This window comes from Phaethon aethereus, assembly GCF_964289735.1.
Source record: "Phaethon aethereus genome assembly, chromosome: 2".
Taxonomy (NCBI): Eukaryota; Metazoa; Chordata; class Aves; order Phaethontiformes; family Phaethontidae; genus Phaethon; species Phaethon aethereus.
Window position 1 is genome coordinate 12,842,849 of NC_138582.1, and position 26,003 is coordinate 12,868,851.

Consider the following 26,003-nt stretch of genomic DNA (forward strand, 5'->3'; position numbering starts at 1 on the left):
GAGGCAACTACAGGCCAGTTAGCCTCACCTCAGCCCCTGGAAAGATTACATACCACATCCTTTTGGAATCCACCTCCAAACATGCAGAGAACAAAAAGGAAATCAGCAACAATCAACATGGACTTAACAAAGGGCAGTTCATGCATGATCAAACTGATTCCTTATGTGATGAACTGACCTGAAATGCAGATGTGGGGAGAGTGGTGGATGTAATCAAATTATCTGGTAGGTAGACTGAAAATTACCAGGGCAGCTGGGCTCAGAGGGTAACATTCACAGTAAATATTAGTTTGTTATCCAACTGGTAGCCAGTACCAAGCAGAGTATTATAGTGGTGAACAGTAAGGCTGAAAACGTTCAACAGCCTCACCAACGACCTGGATGATGAAACACAATGCACTCTCAGCAATCTTCTAGACAATACTAACCTAGTGGCGTTTGACACAACAAGTGGTAGAGCTTTAATCAAGAAGGACTTTGAGGAAATTCAGGACTGGAAATGTCAAGTTCAACAAGAAAAGTTCTGCAGTTTTTCTAGAGGCAGAGTAACCCCATGCATCAGTGCATGCTGGGAACTGACTGGCTTTGTAGTAGCTCTGCTGAAAAGGACAGGGAGGTTATGGTATAGATGCCAAGTGAAATGGGAGGAAACGTTCTCACTGCTAATAAGGCAAACTGGATACCAGCTACATTAGGAGCAGTGCTGCCCGCAGGATGAAGGAAGCTACTCTCTCTCTCTATGAAGCATTGATTAGGCGATAGCTAAAATACTGTATCCAGTATCAGACTCCTCAGTCCAAGAGGTACATGGAGAAACTGGAGTCTCGGGAGGGGCCACGGGCTCATGACTGACAGAAGTTGAAGCAGCTGTGTTTTTTATCTGATAAACAGGAGGCTAAGAGAGCCAAAAACTACTTGAAGAAGAGTTACAAAAATGGTGGAGCCAAGCTTTCCTCAAGTAATGAAAGCGTATGTAAAATCACAATTTGTTTTCTGACAGTGCTATCAACTTTCTTTTTTAAAAATGTGCTTTTTTTAAAACAAATTTTTTAAAAGTGCATTCTTTTTTAAAAAATAAGACATGCTTTGTTGTCTCTTATTCAGGATCTCCTGCAATAAGCAGCCTATAGTCACAACTTAGTTGACCATATATATAATCCCAGTTGGACCTCTTTCTAGTTTATAACACTGTTGATGGGGATATAAAAGGCATTTTTATGTTCACCAATCCAGGAATCTCAAGGACTGATCTTAAAACTTGCAGATTCTGATCTATTAAAATAAGTAAAAAACCTAACCATCCAGGAAAACATTTCATCCCATTTGGTGTGGTTGAGATCAGAGCAGGTACTTAATTTGGCATTTCATCTAATTTATAAGAAGGGGTCCCAGAGATACTCACCCAGAGCTGTAGCTTACCTTCTCCCATCAATATTACAAGCAAGATTTGTTATTCAGAACAAGTCATTAAGGTTTTTTTGGGCATGAAGGGAGAAAACTGGCTGCAAGACAAGGATCTAGCTGAAGATTCCTCCCTTCTTTGGTCCAAGTGGGTGTAGCTCTGCTAACTTCAAGCTGGATTTTATCTGCTAGTACCTAATTATTAAATGGTTTGTGTGGTTTTATATGATATAGATTTGAAGTGAGCTTTGAGATTAAGAATTTTTCAATTATGTAACAATGCCCAGAGCAGTAGCTGTTGATTTACTTATTTTTTTAAATCATCAAATATATGAGTAAGAACACAGAGATAAATTATTAGATACCCTGAAGACTTTCCAACTATTAAAATTGTGGAGGTGAAAGGTAGTTTTTAGATAGAACTATATTCCAAAATAGGTTTGAAACAGAGTATAAATGTTATTAGTCTAAGGCTATGTAGCCAGCCAACACAAATTTCAGGACGCAGTAGTGCTTGTGGATTTTGTATTTTCTACGTAGTTTATTTTCCGCTGCATAACAATGTGAGTACCGCATCAGACCAAAGATCCATCCAGTGTATTCTCTTGTCTTTGACAGTGGCAGAAGCAAAAAGCTGGAGTCGGAGCGTAACAAGAGTGCCAAACAGAAAGATCTTCACCTGTTTCCCTCCATATACTTTCCCCACTTCTAGCAACTTGCAGTTTAGGGATTTCCCAAGCCAGTGATGGTATTTGAATCTTTACATCTAATAGCTGCCAATGAGTTTTATTTCCATTAATTTGTCTAGTAGCTTTTTGAACCCATTAATGCTTCTGGTCTCTACAACATCCTGTGGCAATTAATTCCACAATGTAATTATTCACTGTGTAAAAAGTTACTTCCTTTTGCTGGTCTAAAACCTGCTGCTGGACAACTTCATTAAATGGCTCTTTAGTTTTATGTGACACATAGTGAACAAGCACTTCTGTTCCATCCATGACTGTACACACTGCTATTATAGTCACCTCTTATCTGAATTAACTGACAGTTTCTCCTTGAACAGAAGTAAAGCCACACCTGTGATCCTCTATAGGTGCTTTTTGCTTCAGCTGGATTTTCTCCTTACCATAAATCACCGTCCTTCTATTAAAAAATTAACAGACAAATTAAGTACTGAAAAGAAGTAGTATAAGGAGGGACTAATATAAGGAGTTTGGGTTTGAGTTTTGTGGGGTTTTGAAATGGCTGAGGGTAAACACTTTGAGCTGTAATATACCTTATAGTTATCTATGCTGGGCATATAAACCTGGTTGATGGGATTTGTCTATAGATATATGTCTATAAGCCTGACTGATGAAGGAGGCCAGGAATATGCAAATTTATCTGGTAGATTAAGGAGGATGACTAGCTGTACTCAGGTCTAATTAGCCCATAGAGTGTTAGCAGAGACATACATCGTTAGAATTGATGGGACAGCTCTGTGCAAATCCGATGGATGGGCCAGATTCTCTTAAGACACTGTCCAACAGGGTCTCCACCGTCCTGTTAGATTTTGTCTGCCAAGAGATATAATACACTGCTGTGGATGGGAGAAAAGGCAATGCTTCTGTAAGTCTTCTCCAAATGCAGGCCACCAACAACAGCCAACTCTGGTTTTGGTCAAAAGAAGATGAGAAAGGGATTCTAAAGCCTAAGTAGGCTGTAAGAGGGGAAACAAGGGGAGAAGAAGAGGAGCTGCCCACCAAACTGAACCTCATCAATGTGACTCCGGGGAGCAGAGGTGGTGATGAGGACTGTGGCTCCAGTAGTTAGTGGAATTTAACAGACAGCAGTGAGGGAAGGTGGGGTTGTTTTGCAGGTTGTAAGGGCATACAGTGGGCTTATTAATAGCTAAGTCCAGAAACACCTTGTTTCAATAGCCGGTTTTACTGAACTGGATCGAACTGCCTCTAGTGCAGCCCAGCCTTTACCTGTATCCCTTGATCACCTCCAACTAAGCATAAAAATATCCATGGAGAAACATTTCATCTACAGTCCACACTTCATCATTAAAACAATTATCACACACCACAAAACCACACCCCGTAAGTTTTCCCTACTAGAGCTGCCATCTTCCCAGCAACCCTTGTAAACTCACCACTGTACACAAGCCCTTAGTATCCTATCCTCTCCCCACCCAACAGATTGATGGGGAAAAAAATAGCATCGTAACGGCTTTGAATAGAGAATGAGTATCTAGTTGAGCAAACACTGTGAATTGTTCACACAGAAGCAGTGGCAATGCACTAAGGCATCAACATTTGAAGAGAGCCAGAAGAGTTAACAGTAACAACATCACTGAGCTTTTAATTTCTCTGTTTTTGTGGAATTTATCAGGCGTAGTATGTGTGAGTACATGTTAACGTGGGAACTTTACAAGGAAGTTCTGAGTGTATCTGATGTACACACTTATCTTCTTAAGTCTTTTAAAATATTTTTCATTCACTGTCAGTGTTAGCACACAAGTCTAAGGATAAAAGAAATACTTCATCTGGTTAAATCAGCTTACTTGGGCTATGCACTTAGCTCAGTTAAATAAGATGAGAGCCAAGAAATTAGTCCAACTTGCCAACCCTTATTATCAAGCACAGTGTTTGTAATTCACAGTAGGTTATCAACAGTGGGGCCACATTTGGGAGATACCGTGACATCTGGTATTGATTTCTGGCAGGATTTAGGTCTTTTTTGAAATGTCTACCTCAAGTTGGAAAGATAATAAAATGAATATGTACTATTAAGCAGAGGTTTGCTTTGTGGGTTTTTTTTAGTAGGTATTAAAATAGGCACAGTAACATACTGCAGCAAAGCACAAACACAAAGAAGTCATGCTGCTGCTTCTAAACCAAAGCACTACCTCCCATCAACAGAAGCAATGTGAAAGGTGAGAAAGACAGACAACCCGACATTTGCAGAATAGATTGAGTGCATGTGTTAAAAATCATGAGAAACTCATTATAGAATTTAATGAAATAAACATCAAAAAGCTGCTCTTAACTCCCAACATCAAAAAATAAAACGAAGAAATGCTCCACAAACCTTCAGTTCTTTCCATTTTAGCAAAGGCCTTAAATATGCAGTTCTGTAGAAGTTAAAACATTCAGAACAATCCCTATGATGAAGTCGCAAGAATTTGGTACATTCTAAACTACATATAACATGTTGCATACACACTTCTGCTTACGCCCAGTATGGGATAGCTCAACAAGAAGAAGTCCCAAATAATATAATTTATGAGGAAGCTAGGAATGAGAGTAGCAATTTCTACTAACTCCTTCGTAACTGAAATGCATGGTAGTAGCAGCCACAAAGAAGTGTGATTCATTATAAAGTTGCTAAGAATTTTGCAGAGGGAAAATGTGTATAATGTATAACTGGATATTTTTATTGATAAGTTCAGTTAAAAAACATACTAGAAGAAAGAGTAAATGTTTTTAAATGAGTGATCTAACATTTAAACTTTTGGAGGAGGAATATTAAAATACTGAACATACACATATAATTTCTGGAAACAATTACAGTAATTAAAACAACACTGAACATTTGGAGAGAGACATTTTATGGAAGGCATTCCAGAACTGCCTCCCCAAGGACACTGATCAACTTGGGTGTGTTCAATTAACAGGAGAAATTAATTTCAAGTCAAAACCCCTGCTGCTGAGAATCATCCAGCCTTTCATGCTCCCCCCCCATGCCCTGGCCCCAGCATTTAAATCCCTGGACTGTCAGCGGAAGCGTTCTAGATGAGATGGTTAATTTGACAGACCATTTTCACTACTGACCAACTGAAACTACAACTCCAGTGTTTCCAGTAATAACTTTCACCAACAGCAAAAAAAAAAAAAAATCCATGATTTGACATGAGGACGGCCTTTTAATTTGCACTAGTTATCTTCCTCAACACCTACCAATTTCATTACATTTCATAATTTTATCTTCCTCCTCTAGGCTAAGCTAAGCCAGACAGAGTTAATTCATGTTGACTCTGAAATGCAGACATTGCCTAGAAAAGCAGGGATCCAAACCACAGAGACTTTCAGCTGCTCTCTGTTGTGACCTTCTGGAATACCAGAAACAGTTCAAACTGCCAATTACAATCCTTAGTATTAAAAGAAAATCATTAAAAAACAGAATTCAAATTACTTTGAAACCTTCCTGTAGAAAAAAAATAAATCTCTTCACAGATGGAGATATGGGATGCTGTCCACATGACTGAGATCATGGTTGAACTAGATAGCAAATTCAGTTTCAGTATGCCTGGTAGAAGATCAAAAACACCACAGCTGCATGACGCACTAATTAAAGCGCAACCCACTCTGCCAATTCTAATTTTGCAGAGTTACACTCCATCAGGTAGTGTCTGTCCTTCTGCAACCAGCATGCAGCCAGCAGAAACACGGTGTCATGTGACCCGGTTTATTCTATGAGAATGTGCTACCGGGTGATTTGGTACTGCACAAAAGTGGGGTAATGAACACGGGACCCTAGCTCAAGGCACAGAGTGAAACAATTTGTCAAGGTCAACCACATAGGCTGCTATCAGACCTGAAAATAGTATCCAGTTCTCCTTAATCCCAGGCTAGTTTGCTACCTACAGGGCACTACTGCTGCCCAACATTAAAAAACACAGTTTTCAAATTACGTCGGGCTTCTGAGGATTTCTTTGGCTTATTTGTTCTAAATACACAGAATCACAGAATCACTAGGTTGGAAAGGACCTTCAAGATCATCAAGTCCAACCATTAATTCAGCGCCACCATGTCCCCTAAACCATGTTCTGAAGCGCCACATCCACACGTTTTTTGAACACTTCCAGAGATGGCGACTCCACCACCTCCCTGGGCAGCCTGTTCCAATGCTTGACCACTCTCTCAGTGAAGAAATTTTTCCTAATATCCAATCTAAACCTCCCCTGGTGCAACTTGAGGCCATTTCCTCTTGTCCTATCACTGGTTACTTGGGAGAAGAGACCAACACCCTCGTCGCCACAACCCCCTTTCAGGCAGTTGTAGAGAGCGATAAGGTCTCCTCTCAGCCTCCTCTTCTCCAGACTAAACAACCCCAGTTCCCTCAGCCGCTCCTCATAAGACTTGTGCTCCAGACCCCTCACCAGCTTCGTTGCCCTTCTCTGGACACGCTCCAGCACCTCAACATCCTTCTTGTAGTGAGGGGCCCAAAACTGAACACAGTATTCAAGGTGCGGCCTCACCAGTGCCGAGTACAGGGGCACAATCACTTCCCTACTCCTGCTGGCCACACTAGTGCTGATACAGGTCAGGACGCTGTTGGCCTTCTTGGCCACCTGGGCACACTGCTGGCTCATGTTCAGCCAGCTGTCAACCAGCACCCCCAGGTCCCTTTCCGCCAGGCTGCTCTCTAGCCGCTCCTCCCCAAGCCTGTAGCATTGCATGGGGTTGTTGTGGCCGAAGTGCAGGACCCTGCACTTGGCCTTATTAAACCTCATACAGTTGGCCTCTGCCCATCGATCCAGCCTGTCCAGATCCCTCTGCAGAGCCCTCCTACCCTCCAGCAGATCAACACTCCCACCCAACTTGGTGTCATGTGCAAACTTACTGAGGGAGTAAGTACTGAGGATACTGTCCCTGATGCCACTCTGTCTATGGAGCTCACAATTCTGTGTGATGGTCCTAGATCCAGAACATTTCTTTTCACCCAAATCCTCACTCTGCCAACCAGCTGTGGCCCCTGCTGCCCCACTCCTACCCACACAAGCCAGGGGCCATTTCAACAACTACAGTGTTGACACTGCAAATATTTAGGAAAATATTTAGCTTGACAAATATAAGTAACCACAGTGAAGTCAAACAAACCTATGTTCATGTGCAAGGGTTTCCAGTGTTCAGTCTCCAAAAAGCAGGACATGCTTTTATGCTTCCTATGAGACATTCAGACACACCGCTAAGGATGTGCTATATAACCCACATAAAATAAAACACTACTCCTACTTCTTTATATACTGCTCACTAAAAAAATATTTTTATTGCAGCTCATCAAATGTGGACTTAAATATATTATTGTTGTGAACTATACACATAGCTTACTAATTCTGGGAAAATAAAAAAAATGGCTTCCATCAAATACTTAGCCCAACATACACAAAAGTAAAGTAAATATTAGAAATGTGTTGAAATGCATCTTTGTCCCAGTTTCTGCAGGAAATGGAGTACATGTCTACAACAGAGCAATATTGTTTGAATTACTGTTTGGAGATGGCAGGAGAACAGAGCAAGCATTACACTATTGATTACAAATTATATCAAAGAAATTGCACTGAAGAAACTTCAAAATGTTAAAGAACTCCATAGCTTGTAAATGCCAGAATTAAGGTTGCCTGTAAAAGTTTTATTAAGCTGTATAGCATTATATATATATGCAGAGGCATAACTATAGAGTCACATATCATTTTCCTCTACTATCCTGCCCCAAGTCATTATAATGATTTGATCCAATGTCCACATTTTGCTTATTCTGTAAGATGAATCATCAGTCTGAAGGCTTCATTCGTAGATAGCAAGTAAACAAGCAGTAAAGAGCAATTCCAGTTAGCATTCAAAGTACCAAAATAATGGCCAAGGAGACATCCATTGTTAACAAAAACTTGAAAGATGAAGCAAGTGCTCCAGAAATCTATTTACTATTTGATGAAGACACAGGTACAAGGTCTTTCACCAGGGGACCGAACTGTTCCTGCTGATAGTGCACTTCAGTACACTGAAGTGAACTTCAAGACTGATCCACTAGCTTCTACAATTACAGTCAGAATAAATGCAGTGAAAGACTACAAGAGCTCTTTTTTTTTTCCCACCAGCCCAAGAGAAGAGATATCCATCTCACTAAACCCATTTTCATGGTAGCAGATTTCACAAAGATCTTCCTGAGCTGTTTCTGTGTAGCAGAGGACTTTTTTGATGAAAAGGTGGTCTCAAAATTTTCATGGCTAGTGTACAGGATTTCAGAATCAAGAAACACTGATGCACTGCACATATCAGAGAAAATGGTCTGAGCTCAGCTGTAACAGTAAAGGTCACAGTTGCAAATATGGATATCATCAGTGGATTTTGCCCTAAAACATGCTGTCATGACAGTGCAGCAAGAAGCAAAAGAAGAGCAAGGTGCTCATTTAGAAAGCATCAGCACCAAACAAGGCTCTTTGTTCCATGAAACTAGGAAGTTCCATGTCAAAAATTGTTTCACTGACAATACACTGTAATGGGTATCACAGTGCCAGTCACTGGCAGAGAGTCCTGAATCAACTAAAACACATAAATCTCATGGGATTCATAGCCTTCCTGTTACATAGCCCTACAGAAAACTGACAATCTGACTTTGAAGCAGAGCCCTGTCTCCACCAGACAGCAGAGGTCACTGATGACACTGTCAGTCCTGGCCACACAGACTGGACTTGGTCATCACATTAGTTCTGCTGCCATAGCCGTGCCATCAAGGAGCTAGATGGAATTGCATCTGCTGGTTTGCCTTGCTCTTCCTTCAAAACCCATGCTGCAGGTGGAGCTATCACCACAGAAAGTGTTTTCTTGGTTTAGTTTGCCTTGTCGGAAGAGATGACGTGGATAAACTGGCAGAATCTTCTCCAGTAGGACCCACAGCCAACACAGCTATGCTGGCAAAGATGGGTAACAAAGATGTTATCTATAAGTCCCTTTCTTTTTTCTGAGACCAAGGAAGACTTTCCATGTCACCAGAGCATTATGTTATGAGTTATAAGAGAAGAAACCCCCGGTATCAGTACAGGCTGAGGGATGAAGGGATTGAGAGCAGCCCTGCCAAGAAGGACTTCGGGGCACTAGGGGATGAAAAGCTGGACATGAGCCGGCAATGGGCGCTCGCAGCCCAGAAGGCCAACTGTATCCTGGGCTGCATCCAAAGCAGCGTGGCCAGCAGGTCGAAGCAGGGGATTCTGCCCCTCTGCTCTGCTCTGGTGAGACCCCACCTGGAGTCCTGTGTCCAGCTCTGGAGCCCTCAGCACAGGAAAGACATGGACTTGTTGGAGAGGGCCCAGAGAAGGGCCACAAAAATGCTCAGAGGAATGGAACACCTCTCCTGTGATGATGGGCTGAGAGAGTTGGGGTTATTCAGCCTGGAGAAGAGAAGGCTCCAGGGAGACCTTATTGCAGCCTTCCAGTACTTAAAGGGGGCCTAGAAGAAAGATGGGGACAGACTTTTTAACAGGGCCTGTAGCAATAGGACAAGGGGTAATGGTTTTAAACTAAAAGAGGGCAGATTTAGACTGATACAAGGAAGATATTTTTCACAATGAGGGTGGTGAAACAGTGGCACAGGTTGCCCAGAGAGGTGGTAGATGCCCCATCCCTGGAAACATTCCAGGTCAGGTTGGATGTGGCTCTGAACAACCTCATGGCAGGGGGGCTGGACTAGATGACCTTTAAAGGTCTCTTCCAGCCCAAACTATTCCATGATTCTATGAAACTGGAATTCTTCTAAATAGTCTGAGAGTCAAACATAGCCCATGGACTTTCCTGTACAACAGTTTTAAATAAGATCCTTTCCTTTTCTGCAGATGCTCCTTAGATCACTCACAAGCTGCACCATCGGAATGAACATGACCCACATTGCTGAAGAGAATTATTCCTCTGCAGGATTAAAACCTACACACTTGGCCATGAAGACAACAGACCCCAATACTAAGTAATCCGTTCTAAATTACTCACAAAGTGAGCAAACACCCCCTCCTATCCCCTGCCCAATGAACTTCCTAGTCTAAAGGGAACTATTTTCAAAAATACAAAACAAATGTAAGAGCACATCCTGTATATTCTGCAGAGACAAAACGCTCCTGTATAAGGAACATGGTGCACTCCTCATCTTTGCCAGAGCAAGACTGAACGCGTGACAAGGTGTAAAGTTGCACAGGCACGAATGACCCACGAATCCAGACTTCAACCTCTACGCAAGACATACATCTACATCAGTTGTATGTAGTTTTACAGATAAAACCCAGCAAAGAACATGTTTAATTTCACTTACTGTGTTCAAACTATAATTATCTTTGATCTAACTTACAGTTATAATTGCTCAAATCAGTTTACATGCAGGACAATCAGAAAAGAAAGATGTGAGCAGCCACTGACATGGTCATAGAAATGACTCACCTAGAACAACATGGGAAAGCTGTAGCAGAAGTAGGGATAAAACCAAAGCACCAACACAACAACTTCTAACATTTGCATCTTTTTTCTTCCAGCTCAACACCAACTCCTTCCTAGAACTCTTTTAACCAGTCTCTTCCCCATCTGCCAATATGACCTTATGACTTCCCAAACCCATGTCCTTTACCTTTCCGTCTGCCTCTTCCTACTCTCAGTCCTTCCTTAACACGGCCCTTAAAATTTTTGTTAAACACATCTCCTATGTTTTCTTCCATGTCACTCAGGTTTAGATTTTATCCTCCCTCACAGTGCTCAGGCTTAGCAAAAGGCAGACACAATTCAAGCAAGATAAATTGATGTCTGGCAAAGCAGTAACTTACAACAGGAAATACTAAGGAATCTTTGCCAGAGATGCCACCACCACATTCAACACTGCTCTCACCTGCGAAAGAAACAAAATAGCGCAGGTTCTCTTTTCCTGCGGGAGAAGAAAGGAGAGGCAGGAATCATGCAAGATTTAGAAAGCTAGTTATTACTTCCTTGTTCTCTAGATAGATCTACAATGCATTGTGATTCATTTTATTTAGAGAAGTCTGGGGACTTCAGAAAATTTATCCCAGCTTTTACAGTCACAAACAGGCCAAATGCTTGAAAAGCTGAGAGAGTGATCAGAGTCCACTGCCAATACCCCGGCTAATCTAGAAAGCAGAGTGGGAGAGAGAGAGCAGGCACAATATGCTGGCACTCTGGCCACTTGAGGGCTCTCCCAGAGTAGGGGACACTTGAACTGGCTAAGTCAGCCTGGGTCTCAATCACTTGGGTCCACTTCAAGAGTATAAAGAATTCTGCAAAAGATACTCCAGCTCCATCAGTCTGTTGTTGTTGTTACACTAAAAATAAGAGGGCTGTCCAGACTTTTAATGGAAAGGACCCGAATATTGCCTAATTTGTTTTAAAAATACCCATTAAAAATGCAAAAAGAAGCAGTAGTAGGAGTCCAGTCATTACACAGGTACAAGAAAATCCAGTGGCACAGGGAGTTTCCACAGACAAAGGATTTCCCACAGCCTATTGTTGGAAACACTGTGATTCAGTTGCTCATTTCTTGCTAAACAGGCTGCTGATTCAACCAGAAGAGGATGCTGATATGTTTCACCTTCTGCATTCCACCTACTGCAGCCTAAATCAACAAAAACCCTGGCTTTTAAAAACATGTGACTATATCTCATGCTAGCTCTTAGTTATTTACATTACATACTTTTGTTGTACAGTATCATCTTTTTTGTCAATGCCATTTAAAGGTACACATGATAAAACAATAAATCAGGAATTTTAACAGCTGTTGTCTCCTTTTCTTGCTAACTTCTAGTTGGACATTCACTACAAGCAGGTGGTTAGAAGGTAAAACACAATATAAAATACTTTCATATTCACTGCTGTGTGAAGAAACTACAGACCAGAAAAAATGGTAACATACAAACTCACAAAATAATCAGATAAAATGTGTTTTGCAGCTTGAGATAAAGATTGTTAACACTGTATATGAAAAACAGTCTGCTTGTGAAAATGAATGACCTGCTGCAACTCCCCAGAGAAAGCCCTCAGGTAAGGAATTCAGATGGAACCAGGGAGCAAGCCAGAGGAGGCTATTTTAAACCCAAGCCTTTCTACAGCTACCTCCAGGTGCAGTCCTAAATTCAGCAACAGTATCTGTTTCCCAGAAGCAGATTTTAAGCCGTCTCTGACAGGTAACTGGAGATACACTGTGCAGTTCCAGAGCCATGGCATGTAGCTATCCTCCAAAACAAAGCACTAGCTGTTATTTTTTAAAGAACAGATTGTATCTCTTTTTCTACTGCAGCAGCTTATATACATTTCTTTCTCTTACTCAGAAAGGTTTGCTCAGGATGCTGGCAGTGGAAAGTACAAAAAATTCCCTAGAGCGAGGTAGGAACCAAGAGATAGGAGAAGTGTGGCTAGAGGCTAATAGATTAGCCATTACTGACTTTATAATCCATGTAAACTCTTAAATGTGTTAAATGTCTTGGAGCTGCATCTTTAAAACCTTAGGAATGAAAGAACAGGGAAGGAGTTTGTTTTAGCAAAGCAAGGAGGAGTCTCTGACACAACATAAATGAGCTACATTAGGGGAAAAAGGGGGGAAAAAAGAAAACCATACCTTCCAGGCCTTTATTTTTTTTTTTGCACACAGGCATAGATAAACACACAACAGATGCTGATGAATCCAATTCTAAAAATCATGAATGTATCATTGCCCTACCTAAACCCACAAATCTTTAGTTAAGCAGTCAAACCTGTGCTTAACTTAAAAGATCATGAGTAAATGCATCTGAAGTAAACAGGATCTGAGTGCTTTGTTGTTGTTGAAGGCACAGCTTTACTCTTTATATTCCGAAGGATGAAGAAAGTGTTTTGCTGATACATAGGAATAATGAAAGAAGTTACACTATTGAAAATGACTGGAAATTCCTGTTATGACAATAACACATCAATTAGTTAATAGCTTACAATCAAAATATAAACCTACTATGTTTCACTGCTCTGGATATGCATCATTAATCTCTAATGATGTGAGAATTACGTCATTTTAAAATTATGAATAGTCCAAATAAAAGGAAAAATCGTAGAAAATCAGAGAACCATTTAGGCTGGAAAAGACCTTTAAAGATCACTGAGTCCAACCACTACCCTAGCACTGCCAAGTGCACCGCTAAACCATGTCCCTAAGTGCCACGTCTACACATCTTTTAAATACCTCCAGGGACTGTGACTCAATCGCTTCCCTGGGCAGCCTGTTCCAATGCTTGATAAGCCTTTTGGTGAAGAAATTTTTCCTAATATCCAATCTAAACCTCCTCTGGCGCAACTTGAGGCCATTTCCTCTCATCCAGTTTCTGACAAATATAAACTAGGAGGTCTGCAATTGTGGCGACATGTAAGTTGAAATGTGTATTTAAAGACTGCATGGGGAACAGTGATTGTATTTAATGCTGTCCAGCATGCGCTGATGTAGACATAGTTTTCAGCTCCTTTTAAACACGTCATATTTAATTATTTGGATGAAGATTTTTCAGTTAAGCATCTGACTCAGGATGATTTTAAAAATTTATTAAAAGAAAACCTTTCTACAAAATAAAAACCATGTAAGCATTTCTCAGAACAGAACTAGCCGAAAATGCATTGCTTTACTCTCCTTTTTTTGCTTTAAAAAATGCAAAAAACAACAGCAAGATAATAGCAAGATAATAGCAACAGGTTTAACTGAAAAGCTCTACTACCTTCATGCTTTGAAACACAGATTTCACACCTTGAAGGGAAATCAGGGATGTGCCTGTGCCTTTTCTAGAGAAATCCATACAAAACTGATACCTGAAAGTCTACTTGCAGACACTTAAAATAGCTTACTTAGAAAGTTGAGTTTGCCAAGCAACATGTGGCCCAAAAATGAAGTGATCAAGTGCAGACTGCGCTGAAACTGGCTCTTTCCATGCCTGGGCCTGCTGCGGAGCCTACCCTTTCAGTACCTTGCTTGCCAAGGGCCAGGCTGCGATGGTCAGAAAGGCGAACACGAAGGAGCTGTTTAAGAGAGCGGTCAGGGGCTGCCCGAGGGAACGCCGAGAGCGCACTGGCATCGGGGTAACAAGGTCACGGGGCTGGGTGGATTACGCGGAGTCCAAGAGCCCGGGAATCAAAGGGGGCTGGCAGGAGGGCGGCCATGAGGAAACACGAGACGATGGCGGCGCGGGAACGGCCGCGGGCGGAGGCGGCGGGGCCCCGCGGCAGCCTCGCGCCGCCGCAGAGCGCGACCCGCGGGGAACGCAAGCGCGGCGCCCTCTGGCGGCCAGCGCTGCCGCCGCGCCCCGGCCCCGCCCGGCCGTTCCCCCAGCGCCGCGCTCCGAGGCGCAGCGGGGACAACGAGCGGGGACCTTGTTCGACGTGGCCTTCTGTCCGGGAGGGAGGAGTCCTCCGAAAGCTGGTGTGCGGCTGCCTGACCCACGGCCTCCTCCGCCGAGGCCGGTTTGCTAATGAAGAGGAGCTTACGCAACCCGTGCTGTGTGCACTTCACCCGGCACCAGTTGCGCAGCTGTAGGTGCGCTCTACGCCAAACCCCCTCAACATGCTGAAATGCAACAGCTCTTGCAAAAATGTGTGCTCAGGTAGCAAACGAGACCCTAGCTGATTGAGCAAACAACTCACAGAATCACAGAATCTTTGGGTTTGAAAGCACCTTGTAAGGTCACCTCATCCAACTCCCCTGCAATGAGCAGGGATATCTCCAACTCAATCAGGTTGCTCAGAGCCCCATCCAACCTGACATTGAATGTTTCCAGGGATGGGGCATCTACCACCTCTCTGGGCAACCTGTGCCACAGTTTTCACCACCCTCACTGTGAAAAACTTTCCTCCTTATCTCTAGTCTACATCTACCATCTTTTAGTTTAAAACCATTACCCCTTGCCCTACCGCTACAGGTCCTGCTAAAAAGTCTGTCCCCATCTTTCTTAGAAGCCCCCTTGAAGTACTGGAAGGCTGCAGTAAGGTCTCCCCAGAACCTTCTCTTCAACTTCTCTTCAACTTCTCTTCAACTTCTCTTCAACTCTTCAACTCCAACTCTCTCAGTCTGTCCTCACAGCAGAGGTGTTCCATCCCTGTGAGCATTTTTGTGGCCTCCTCTGGACCCGCTCCAACAGGTCCATGTCTTTCCTGTGCTGAGGGCTCCAGAGCTGGACGCAGGACTCCAGGTGGGGTCTCACCAGAGCAGAGCAGAGGGGCAGAATCCCCTCCCTCGACCTGCTGGCCACACTGCTTTGGATGCAGCCCAATTAAGAAGCTCACCCTTTATTAAGCACCAACAAATTCACATGGCAGAAAGACTCTGGAAACCAGGCTTCATAAGTTCCCTGCTGCCACAACCGCTTGTTTATTCCTGAAACCAGCTGCCTCATTCATTACGCAGCTTCCATGTTCCGCAATATGAGAAGCAGGTATCATCTGAGACTACAGTGTCTTAAGCACACAGTCCTCAGTCGTTCCCAAAGCACTATACATCCCGTATTCCAACTGGTGGAAGAATTTGGTGAGGACGAATTAGAAAAATTAGAAACTGTATCACACTGCATGCAAGCTAGGAAGAAAAATTAAGTTATACTGGCAACTTTAGTATTTTATACCTGACAAAAGATCTATCTTTCCAACTATGTGTTGTTTTAATGTAACATTTGTATCTATTAGGAGATAATATTTAAATAAGGAGATATTTTCATAACTTTAATAGAAGTGACAGTTTACCTGATTTACCGTTTCTTCAATTGCTCTCATATAATGATTAAGTTCTCTGTCCATTGCAGCATACTCTAACATGACATTTTCCATACTGTTAACATCCTCTTCATCATCTGCAAAACAAAATATTTTACACATGATCACTTGTACTATTTTCAGGCAGCATTTTTTCTTTACAGCTATGAAGACAATTATTAATGCTGTGAATATCTAAAGCCTCTGTAAGGCACAGCAGGTGTCTTCAAGCTCCTCAAACATACACTTTTTTCCCATTTTGCAACTGTAAACCTTGACATTTCTTGGGTAACTTGAACAAACAGCTACTCAGAAAGGCACTTCCCCAGTTTCATGAGAGAGTGTGTGTAATTTCATCTACCAACACCTAGTCATTAGGCAATCAGGATATTTTATGCAAAAGTTATATTTCATGACTCATCACATTGCCTCAGAGATAGTCAGAAGAAACTTAAATGCCCTCTCAGTACAGTATAGTTCACAGCTATAATTAGATCCCTTATCCCCAATAAACATAGCTACTGCAAAATCAAAATGGAGCCAGCATTTTATAACACAGGAAATAATGGGAGACTGAACAGCACTGGTGAATCAAATAGTAAAATTTTAATTGCCAATGAAAATCAATGAATACAGGACATGTGGTTAATAATTCACATCCACTTTTATTCTCTTCTGCATTCCTCCTAATTTCACTCCTTTCATCTCTAACTACACCTCTGCTTTCCCACTCTAACATTGCTGTGCATCTGCTCAGCTGGACAAGGACTCTTCGTAGATGCTTCAAGGCTGAACAGCCACAGCTGTATCTCCTGACACAGGTGCATGTAGCACACCAAATACTGCCAACTGCGGGAGGGCAGCCAGCCACAAGTCCCTAACCCATTTAGGAAATTAAGAAATTAGGAAACATAACTTTCCACTTCTCCTATTCCCATTTATTCCTACCCTGCAGTTTCCATATACAGAGAAAACAGCTGGAAGCAACTGGAAGCTGTGAAAGATCCCCAAAGCCTGCCGTGCAGCATTAGAAGTTGTCATTTAATGGAGTATTCTTCTTTACAAGCAGCTTAAGTAGCCAATCTGTGTTATTTTTAGGAAGAAAGCTGTGGTATAGCTTTTTAAATTACTTTTTTGTGAAGAAAGGAAAATGTCTTCTGATCTGGCAAGCTACTGTACTTCCTAGGCTGCTACCTGCATCAGTATTCTACAGCACAAAAATCTGCCTCTGCAAAAAGCTAACATAAAGCATTGTATACTGCTGTCTTAGCTCGAGAGCAAAACCCGAAACTGTTGCTGAAACACATCACTCAGGGATAGGAGCTTCATACCACATGAAATGGTGATGGACCCAGGAGACAGAAGGAGAAGTGCTAAGATATATTTACACAAAAAAGTTACATAATAACCCATACTATTTTGTGAACATGGCAATTATAGTCATGATGTTTCCCTTAATTATATATAGGCTTGGTATGTATCCATTTTTCATTAAGTAGATGAATGGATATTGCAGACAGAATCTTGGCATTCCTGCAACTTTCTTCTGAATAATCACCACTTCCCTCTCCCTTTTTCCTTCCCTCTGACCTGATTTCCATATCCTATCTGGTAACGATGATCATGCTCTTTTTCCTTCCTGCTAGGAAGCATACGAAGTGCCTCCTTCGAGGCTGACACAAATGGCACTCCATGAATCACACGAAAGGTTTGTGTAGCAAGTAACTGTCATTCTCCTCCCATGGCCAAAATGAATCATATCCATGACATAAAGAAACTACAGTGGCCTAAATCTTTTTTTTTAGGGGAAGAGAAGTGAATTGTTAAACAATAAGTAAGCTGTATCAACGTCATCTTTCCAAAAAGTTAAAAAAAGCTTTAGATAAAGAACAACTTGAGAGATGCATTAAAACAAAGCTCAAACAAAAAGGTGGAACACAGTTCGGGCAAGAGGGACATTATCGGTAACTACATCCTGCCCTACATTTTTCGTGTCCTGATCGTTCCACACATCCACCAGCCTGTTTTCAGTCTCATGAAGTCTGAAAGACAACAGTCTCTCTGCTGTTCTTTCATGCACATGAAGTATATTACATATGCTGGGAAATCGCTGAACGCATCACTAACGCATGATCATCGCCTGCCCTTGAAGGCGTTATGGACATAACGATAGACCTGATGGACTGTATATGCGTCAATTTTTGTCCATCCCCTATTTCTGCTCTTTGACAGATACTGGAGTCCATTTTCTATCTGCAGTCCAAGGTGCTGAGAACTAAGAGGAAATCTCTCATGTTGTTCCCAGCCACTCATCTCCCCATCTCCTAAACAAGATGTAAAAGAAAACTTACATTACAGGTTATTCAATTTGCTTTTAAAAAACTCTCATCTCTTGTCGTCCCACATTACACACTGCAATAACCCACTGTGCATGGCTGCTCTGCTCCCACCACACTCTCCCTTTCCCTGATGAGCTAAGAGCACTTCTACCCCTTCCTGGTAAGGAGCAGATGCAGAGCAAAGCTTGAGTGCAAATGATGAGAAGCTGTGGGTGACTCTATGGGGATGTAAATTTTTATAGCTCACCAAGGCAGGGATCCCAGCAACTTCAATGTTTCCTTACAACAGACTCCACCATAGACCAGAACACACCAGTTGACCCAATCTTACTAGGCAACAAGAAATTAGAAAAAAAAAAAAAGACTTCTCTCTCCTTACCACCATCCCACAACTTACTCTCCCAAATCCCACCAACCCATTACAGCACTATAATATCAAGAAGAATCAAAATTTAATCATTATTTATGGCTTTTGAAAGATTCAAAAGGCATTGTCCCTTATCTGCTCTGCAAGACCTGCTGCTACTTTTATTTTGGTTGTGAGGAAGGCAGTAGAGATTCATGGTAATGGGATTCAAGGCACTGCCTCTCTTACAGCAGACTGTGACCACATTATCTGCTAAGTACCCTCCAGCCAGACTCCAGCTACAAAGCCAGCTAACTCTCCAAAGTACTCAAACCTTCCACTCTGCAGGCCAACAACCTAGCTCAACAGCAAAATCAAACGCTTTGCAAGTGCTGGATCAGTGCCTTTCTGTTATCTAATCAAAATTCATCCTAGTCTTGTTTCTAATTCATATCTAAGGAATGCATTCCAAACTCTCTCCATATGCTTTTAGCTACTGCCACAAAATACCATTGAAGCTGCATACTGTAGTTGTCTCCTTGTTATCTAGGCTAAATATGTCGAGTTTAGTAAGCTTTTCTCCACAAGTCCTTAGCCTCACCACCCAGAGATTATACATTTTGCAATGTTGTATCTTTTACTCGCAGAAATCTCAGTTCAAGGCCATAATTTTCATTTTCAAGGCGCATGTGCATCATGTTAAAATTAGCTGGCTGAATATGCACACTTCCATGACTATGAATTCCAGCTCACAGCACTTCATTCTCTCTTTTTATAATGGAAACAGGGATATTATTCTGAAAAGTCTCCCTAAATACTAAAGAACAAAATTTCATAAAGACACTAGCAAGAGTTCAATTTCTCATTTCTACTAAGAAACCAAACTGATCATGTTCAGGTGCCTTACTGCTGATTCTAACTGTAATTAATCAGTGCTGGGTTACATATCATGAAACCCACAGTGTTAAAATACAAGTTGCAATAACAGGATAGAGTCAAGTCAATGCTGGTTTAATACTTCCTATACTAACACTTGTCTAAAATGCCACCCATTTATCCAAAACTTGCATTTCCTTCTAACATCCGAGTTCGTATTTACTTTAGTTCCCTATAGACATCCACAAGTTAGCAAAATTTCTAAAGATTTTTCACAACTACCTCTTTTTCTGTGCAAAAGTTACAACATCGGTATTTGCTTATTTAGGGTATTACAGCTGTCCTGCAGCCAATACACAGCAACTCATATAAGCATTCACTTCCACCACAGACTATCTCAAACACAAAATAGTCTGGAATACCATGAAATTACAGGAAGGCTCTAAGCCTACAAATATAGCAGTACTTAAAATGAATGCTTAAGCACAGACAACATGGATTAACATAAATATATATACACTCTCATATCTTTATAGTATTGGCTAACAAAAGTCAAACTTTCCATTTAAAGAAAACAGGACATCGTCAGTTCTACCTCATGCACTACATATTAGGTTGCTTTGAATTTCAAGGCTACATGCTGTTTTTTCTATCAGACTCTCCCATAATTCAAGGCAGAAGAGGAATGGTATACCATTGCCCACAAATTTTGACAGTAGGTTTCAGACTTCTAAAACACACGTAGCGCAAACATCTGTCACTTGAGCCAATAGCAACAGCAATAGTAGGCAGTTGTCTTCATATGCACCAGCAACAGATAAAATACACACTTTGCCAGGAGGTTTCAAGTTATGGCTGACAGCAGAGAAACACAAGCTCCCCAACTCCTTGATTTAGTTCCATCTTTGGGAGGAGAATGTACATTCTCAATTCAGGATACAGCTAAGCATTTTGTTGCTAGCAAGTACTTCATCTTCAAAACCAAAAGCGCTAAGACACCCACATGCACTCCTGATTTTGGTCTACTCAAAACTGTTGGTAATTCAAGTTGGACAATACATCTTGAAAAAAACTATCAACCAATCCATATTCTTTAAAAATAGATTCACAAAACACTTGGAGAAGACGGTAGCAAGATGTCCCTTTACTGTCTATATGCTCAGTAGTGAAAGGATACAGACCTATGTAGAAAACCAGTGTCTTATTTTCCTCCTCTGCCTATATATACTTGTGTGTGTGTGTATATATATATACACACACAGGTATATATACCTGCCATGGTCCTCCAGACTATATAGACCAACAGGAACTTAAACAGGAGATTAATTGCTTCTGCAGCACTGAGGGTGCATCTTCACTTTTTCTCTTGCATACACATGGATGGCTCCTCAGAAAACTCTCACCGAAGGAGATTTCTTTCCAATCTCATCTCCCTGACCTGTAACATATTTTATTAGGCTGCAAAGAGCCGAATGTTAGTACAGAAAATTCTAAACTAAAAGAAATTAGAAGCAATACAAAGGAACAGCAAAAGACAGGAGAAAACAAATCTGATCTCCTGAATGCAGCTGTCCTCACATTAAAACCAGATAAATGGTTCAAAGCGGAATGCCCAAAAATGTCCACGGAGCCTTTTGAATAGGGAACTAATCACTGCAGTTCATAAGAGAAGAAAAATTATTGCTGATTAAAGGGCCAACAACCGTACAGGGAATGGAAATTGGTGGAGTAAAGGGGAACTCAGCACAGTAATTTCCCTCCATGTAACAGTCAGAAGCTACTTACTGCTGAAGCTGGTCCTAAAGAAACCTCCAACTTCTCAGGAAATGCCTTAACTGGGCTGTCGAGTATTTCAAGCTGGTTTTCCCTCACTGTCCTCTAACGAAGCCATTCCACCTGCATAGAAAGCTTTCATATACATGGAGTTAGAGAGCAAGTGTGCATGAGTGATTTTACAGGCCAATACTGTCACCTAGACACCAGCACTCCAGTGAAAAGTAGGTATGTTTTACAAAATGAAATTACATTAATAAGAGAATGGGAAACCTACTCTAGATGGCCCTGCTTGAGCAGAGAGGTTGGACAAGATGACCTCCAGAGGTCCCTTCCAACCTCAACCATTCTGTGATGCTGTGATATCCCTCAATATCCAACAACCTTGTCTCTACAGTATCCTTCTGGAAGATGGTTTAAAGTGAGTTCAAGTTCTCTCAAGCAAAGAAAGAAGTCGAATCTGAGTTTCCTATGTTTTATGAGAGAAGAAGCTGAGCAGAAGGAATAAAAGTGAGAGGAGTGTGGGAGACAGGACTACCAGAGCTTGTAAAGGAAAAACCAGCATAGAACACATAGTTGACTGTGCCCACAGCTGCACCAGAACTATTGCTTGTGAGTGATTACTAAAGTTTCATCTCATTTTCTATTTGTCTTCTCTTAAGAAATTGCAAATCAAACTACAAGACTTAGATTCAGGTCAAGCATTTTGCTGTACCTGTAAAGTCAAGTCTTCTGAGGTTTTATTTTCCAAAGGAAAGGGCAGTGCTTTTCAGTCAGGATTTAAACATTTGTTTTATTCAGCAAATAACTGAAAATAATCTTCAATTATCCATTTCTCCCTGCTTTTTTTTTTTTAAAGTAAGATGATCCAAGAGTGTCTGTTAGATTACAGACTACTCCTGACAAAAAAAAACAAAAACCAAAAAACATCTTGTGTTACAAGCAATTTCCCTGTAGGCTATGACAGTCTCAAATGGGAAGAGACAAGATTCAGTGACCCAGGAGGCTCCTGCCAATCCCATGGAAATGAAACCCAAGTACATTATATTGTAGAGAGAGTCAGGATTTCAACAGAAACAGACTATGCAGGGTCTGAATGCCCACTTTGAAACATCTCAATTGCTGAATGCCCACTTTGAAACGTCTCAAGGGGCCAGCATTTCCAGCAAGTGGTTATTGCACACATTCTGAAAACGGAGTCATCTCAGAGTGGGCACAGAGAAGCTGAGGCACCCAGTATTACTAACCACTTTTGAAAATAACTTACTATATTATTCTATAATAAAGTAATCATGAAACTTTTGCTCAATGTGAAACTCCCTTAAACTCCACTGCCAGCAGAACTAGGCCAACTGTGCTTTTGAAAGCAACTTCCTTACAGTACTTTGTTTTTTCTTAAAGACTACCAGGGGAAGGCTAAAAAGTCATAATGATCCCAGTTTCGACTTAAGAGCAGTAACAAAGACCTATCTTACCAGATATTTCTGCCAGAGTATCCAAACAGACTGCAAGGTAAAGGGCAATACCTCCAACCACCTATCGACACTGAGGTAATACCTAATGAAATAAACAGGGTGCTCATAGAAAGTTTGATTTAGCAAAGCATTCCAACATGTGCTGACGTGCTTTGCTGTATAAAATCCAAAGTAAAATATTATTTAACACAAATAGAGATGGTTTCATTTAGGCTGAGGCACCCAAAGAATAAAAAGACATCAACTAATCTCTCATACAGATAAACAGAGTTTGCTATGGAACAGAAAGAGAAAAAAGTCTTTATATCCTATCTATGTATTTTTTGCTACTGTAATGTCTGTGTTTCATGCCACACATACAGCACCAAGACATGAAGACAGGCAGTATGTACACGCTTCCCCAAACAAAAATGGCTGTTTGCATAACTAAATATTAAGGCCCATGTATTTCCCAGGCTACTTCCCTCCCTTCAGACAAAAGAGACCAGCACCTGACCAGCACCTCTTTTCTCCTTAGTAAATTCCAAGGTCACAGTGAGGTTAATCTTTATTTTACCAATTAACACCTACTTAATTTTGCAGGAAAAACACTCTGAGGTTAACAAAGACAGTGTAACTAGTAAGCAGGAGCACTGAAAGGAGGATAAAGCATTTAGAAGATGCAACAGTTTAGAGAAGCAATTCAAGTTCTCTGTCATAATTCTGTATCAGTTTCCTGGCATTATGGTGATATCCATCCAGCACTCCTGTGCTCTGTTCAACAAATGAGTGAATCAGCATTCCTCAACACTGCCGCCATCCACAAGCCCAAGAACAGAAACAGAAGTTACACTGACAGACAAGCAGCAAGAACGCACCAAGGCTGAGGTTCATGTACCTTCTCTTTGGCAAGAAAGGGAGTTTCAGAGGTTATTTCCCCAGGCACTCCTCCTTGCTGTTCTTCTGTTCCTCCTCTGCTGCCCCTCAGCTAGGATAATATGACTTTTAACAGGGTTATACTATAAATTGGATTAACGAAACAATCCAAGCTAAAAATAGCATTCCATCCTCCAAAACCAAACCAAAACAAACAAAAAAAACCAAACCACGGTATTCCAGTAATTGAATCTGAAGTGTAGATATACAAACAGTTGTACCAGCACAATTGAGGGGGTGGCAAACTGTAGCAGGGTGGAGTTGGGGGGGAATAACCTCCTAAGGCAACTTGTTTGCCAAGAAAAAGGTAGAGGAACCACACCTGTATTTTCTAAGCAAGTACAAAGCATATGTTATCTTCACACAGAAATCTGACCAATTTCTCATAAAATAAGTAACAAAACTCCCTCTATTTTCCTAAACATATACATATATATCCCTCTCAGTGGATTTCAACACATGATGAAATTAAGGCTGAAAACAACATTCACTAATACTTTCAATGAGAAAGGATTTTCCTATGACTAACAAGTGGAGGCGTGGGCATGTCTACACCACACAACAGAGCACGGTTCAGAGCCCCGAGCTGCTGCTGAGCTCGTCTTCCTCAAAACCAGAGATGGGTGGCTGGGAATATTTAAAAACAAGGAGTCTTCTGCTGTCCTCCTCCTACCCGCTTTCTCCTCTCAGAACTTGACATGGTAACATTAGAATTTGGGCAAAAATTTTCTTGAAATACTCTCCCTCACAAGGAACAATGAACTATCTGTTAAGGTGTAATTGCTACTCTTGATCCCTCAGAACACTTTCTAAAACTGCTATTTCAAATGATGTATCTTATTTCAAAACTTTTAATGGGCATTTACAATTTCCATGAAAGGTTCACAGGCTGCTTTATCTATTATTTCCACTGGAAAGGAATACCAGCAAAATCTTTTTTTTAATGATTTTCTAATGATTTTTTAATGATTCCAACAAGTTCATTTCCAACTTGTTAGAATTTTTTTTAAGCAGCATAATTTCTTCTATTACACAAGATCTCTACTTACACGCTAGAATTCTACAGAGATAATCCACCCCTGTTTTGTTTACAGTTCAAGTGTTACTGCTTTATGTTGTCAATAACCAAGTCTTCTCTTATTTTAAATTGTATTGACAGGTGGAAAAATAAATATTTTACTGCAAGTCTGTCCCTAATAAAAGGCATGACTGTTATTATCCAGCAGTAAACAATACCAGTAGGTTTTTCACAGAAAAACTTGTGTGTTAATGAACCTATTATATTTCTCATCTCAGAGAAGCTCATGCAAAGTGCACCTTCATTAAACTAAATGGAGTAGTTACTTGGAATTTCCTCCATTTGGGGGAAATGGGAAATGGTCTGGAAAGATATTCAAGTAAAAAAAAAAAAAATCAGTAAAAGTAGGAAAATAAACGCTTTCCACCCAAGACCTTCAAAATTCTCAGAAACATTACTTCTCTGTCCAGAACTGGAGGCAGCCCACATCAGAGACCAAGCTAACAAGCCCTCACCAGAGCTTATTTAACCAGATAGCTGCATTTACTGAAACATTCTATCTTGGTTTTGGGCTCAAGCTGCCATAACATCCGAGTCTGGCACAGATATATCCGATTCGAAACCTAATTGCACGGACCAGCCATGCTGCACGTGGCACCACAAGAAATAGGAGTCCCATGGTGCATCATCAATGGCCTGGCCAAGCAAATCGGGCCATGACGCAGGACAGAAGCATGGGAGAGTCACCTCGCAAAGCGACGGAGAGCGCAGTTTCAGTAGAGGCAGTCTCGCTCCCGGTCCCTCACTGCGCACTCCTTCACGCTTCACGGGTGTCAGTACTGGTGCTTGTGCATGAACTGCTCAACAAACTGGTCCCACTAAAACCGAGCGAGCTGTTCTTTCTAATGCAAGCAAAGCCCGATTAGCAGACTGCAGTGTGCATGAACTCTAGTGCAAGTTAAAGCAGTAGAACACGTACCAAACAGGAAGGTAAGACCAAGACTTCACTTCAAGACAATCCAGCACTGACTTATTTCAGCTCAGTTCAGTTATATTCCCACACAAAAAAAACCCACAGAATCCAAACTAAGTTTCTACAACCAACAGCAACAGCTTCATGCAGACACAAATGAGCACTCTTCCAGTGCTCAAATTTTAGCATTGACCTAAAACAAAACAGCTGGGAGAGGAAAAATGCCAAAAAATGTCTGGTTTTTAAATGTCAAATATTTTGATTAGATACTTCCAAAATTAACTTTTTTTTTTTTCTCTGAACCCACATGCTCTCCCAGCCTAAGTTTTTATATTTCTGCTTCTACAACCCTTAGCACTACTGACTTCAAAATCTAGAGAAGC

General features: G+C 41.3%; 1 protein-coding gene across 1 annotated transcript in view; it reads right to left on the reverse strand.

Moving 5' to 3' along the window:
- Positions 1-26,003, reverse strand: part of NSMCE2 (NSE2 (MMS21) homolog, SMC5-SMC6 complex SUMO ligase) — a gene marked incomplete at its 5' end in the record, with an annotated part of 131,072 nt that overhangs the window by 88,502 nt on the left and 16,567 nt on the right. Inside the window, one exon of the mRNA XM_082015425.1 lies at positions 15,897-16,003. Coding sequence (XP_081871551.1) covers positions 15,897-16,003 — 107 coding nt within the window. The remainder of the gene's footprint in view (positions 1-15,896; positions 16,004-26,003) is intronic.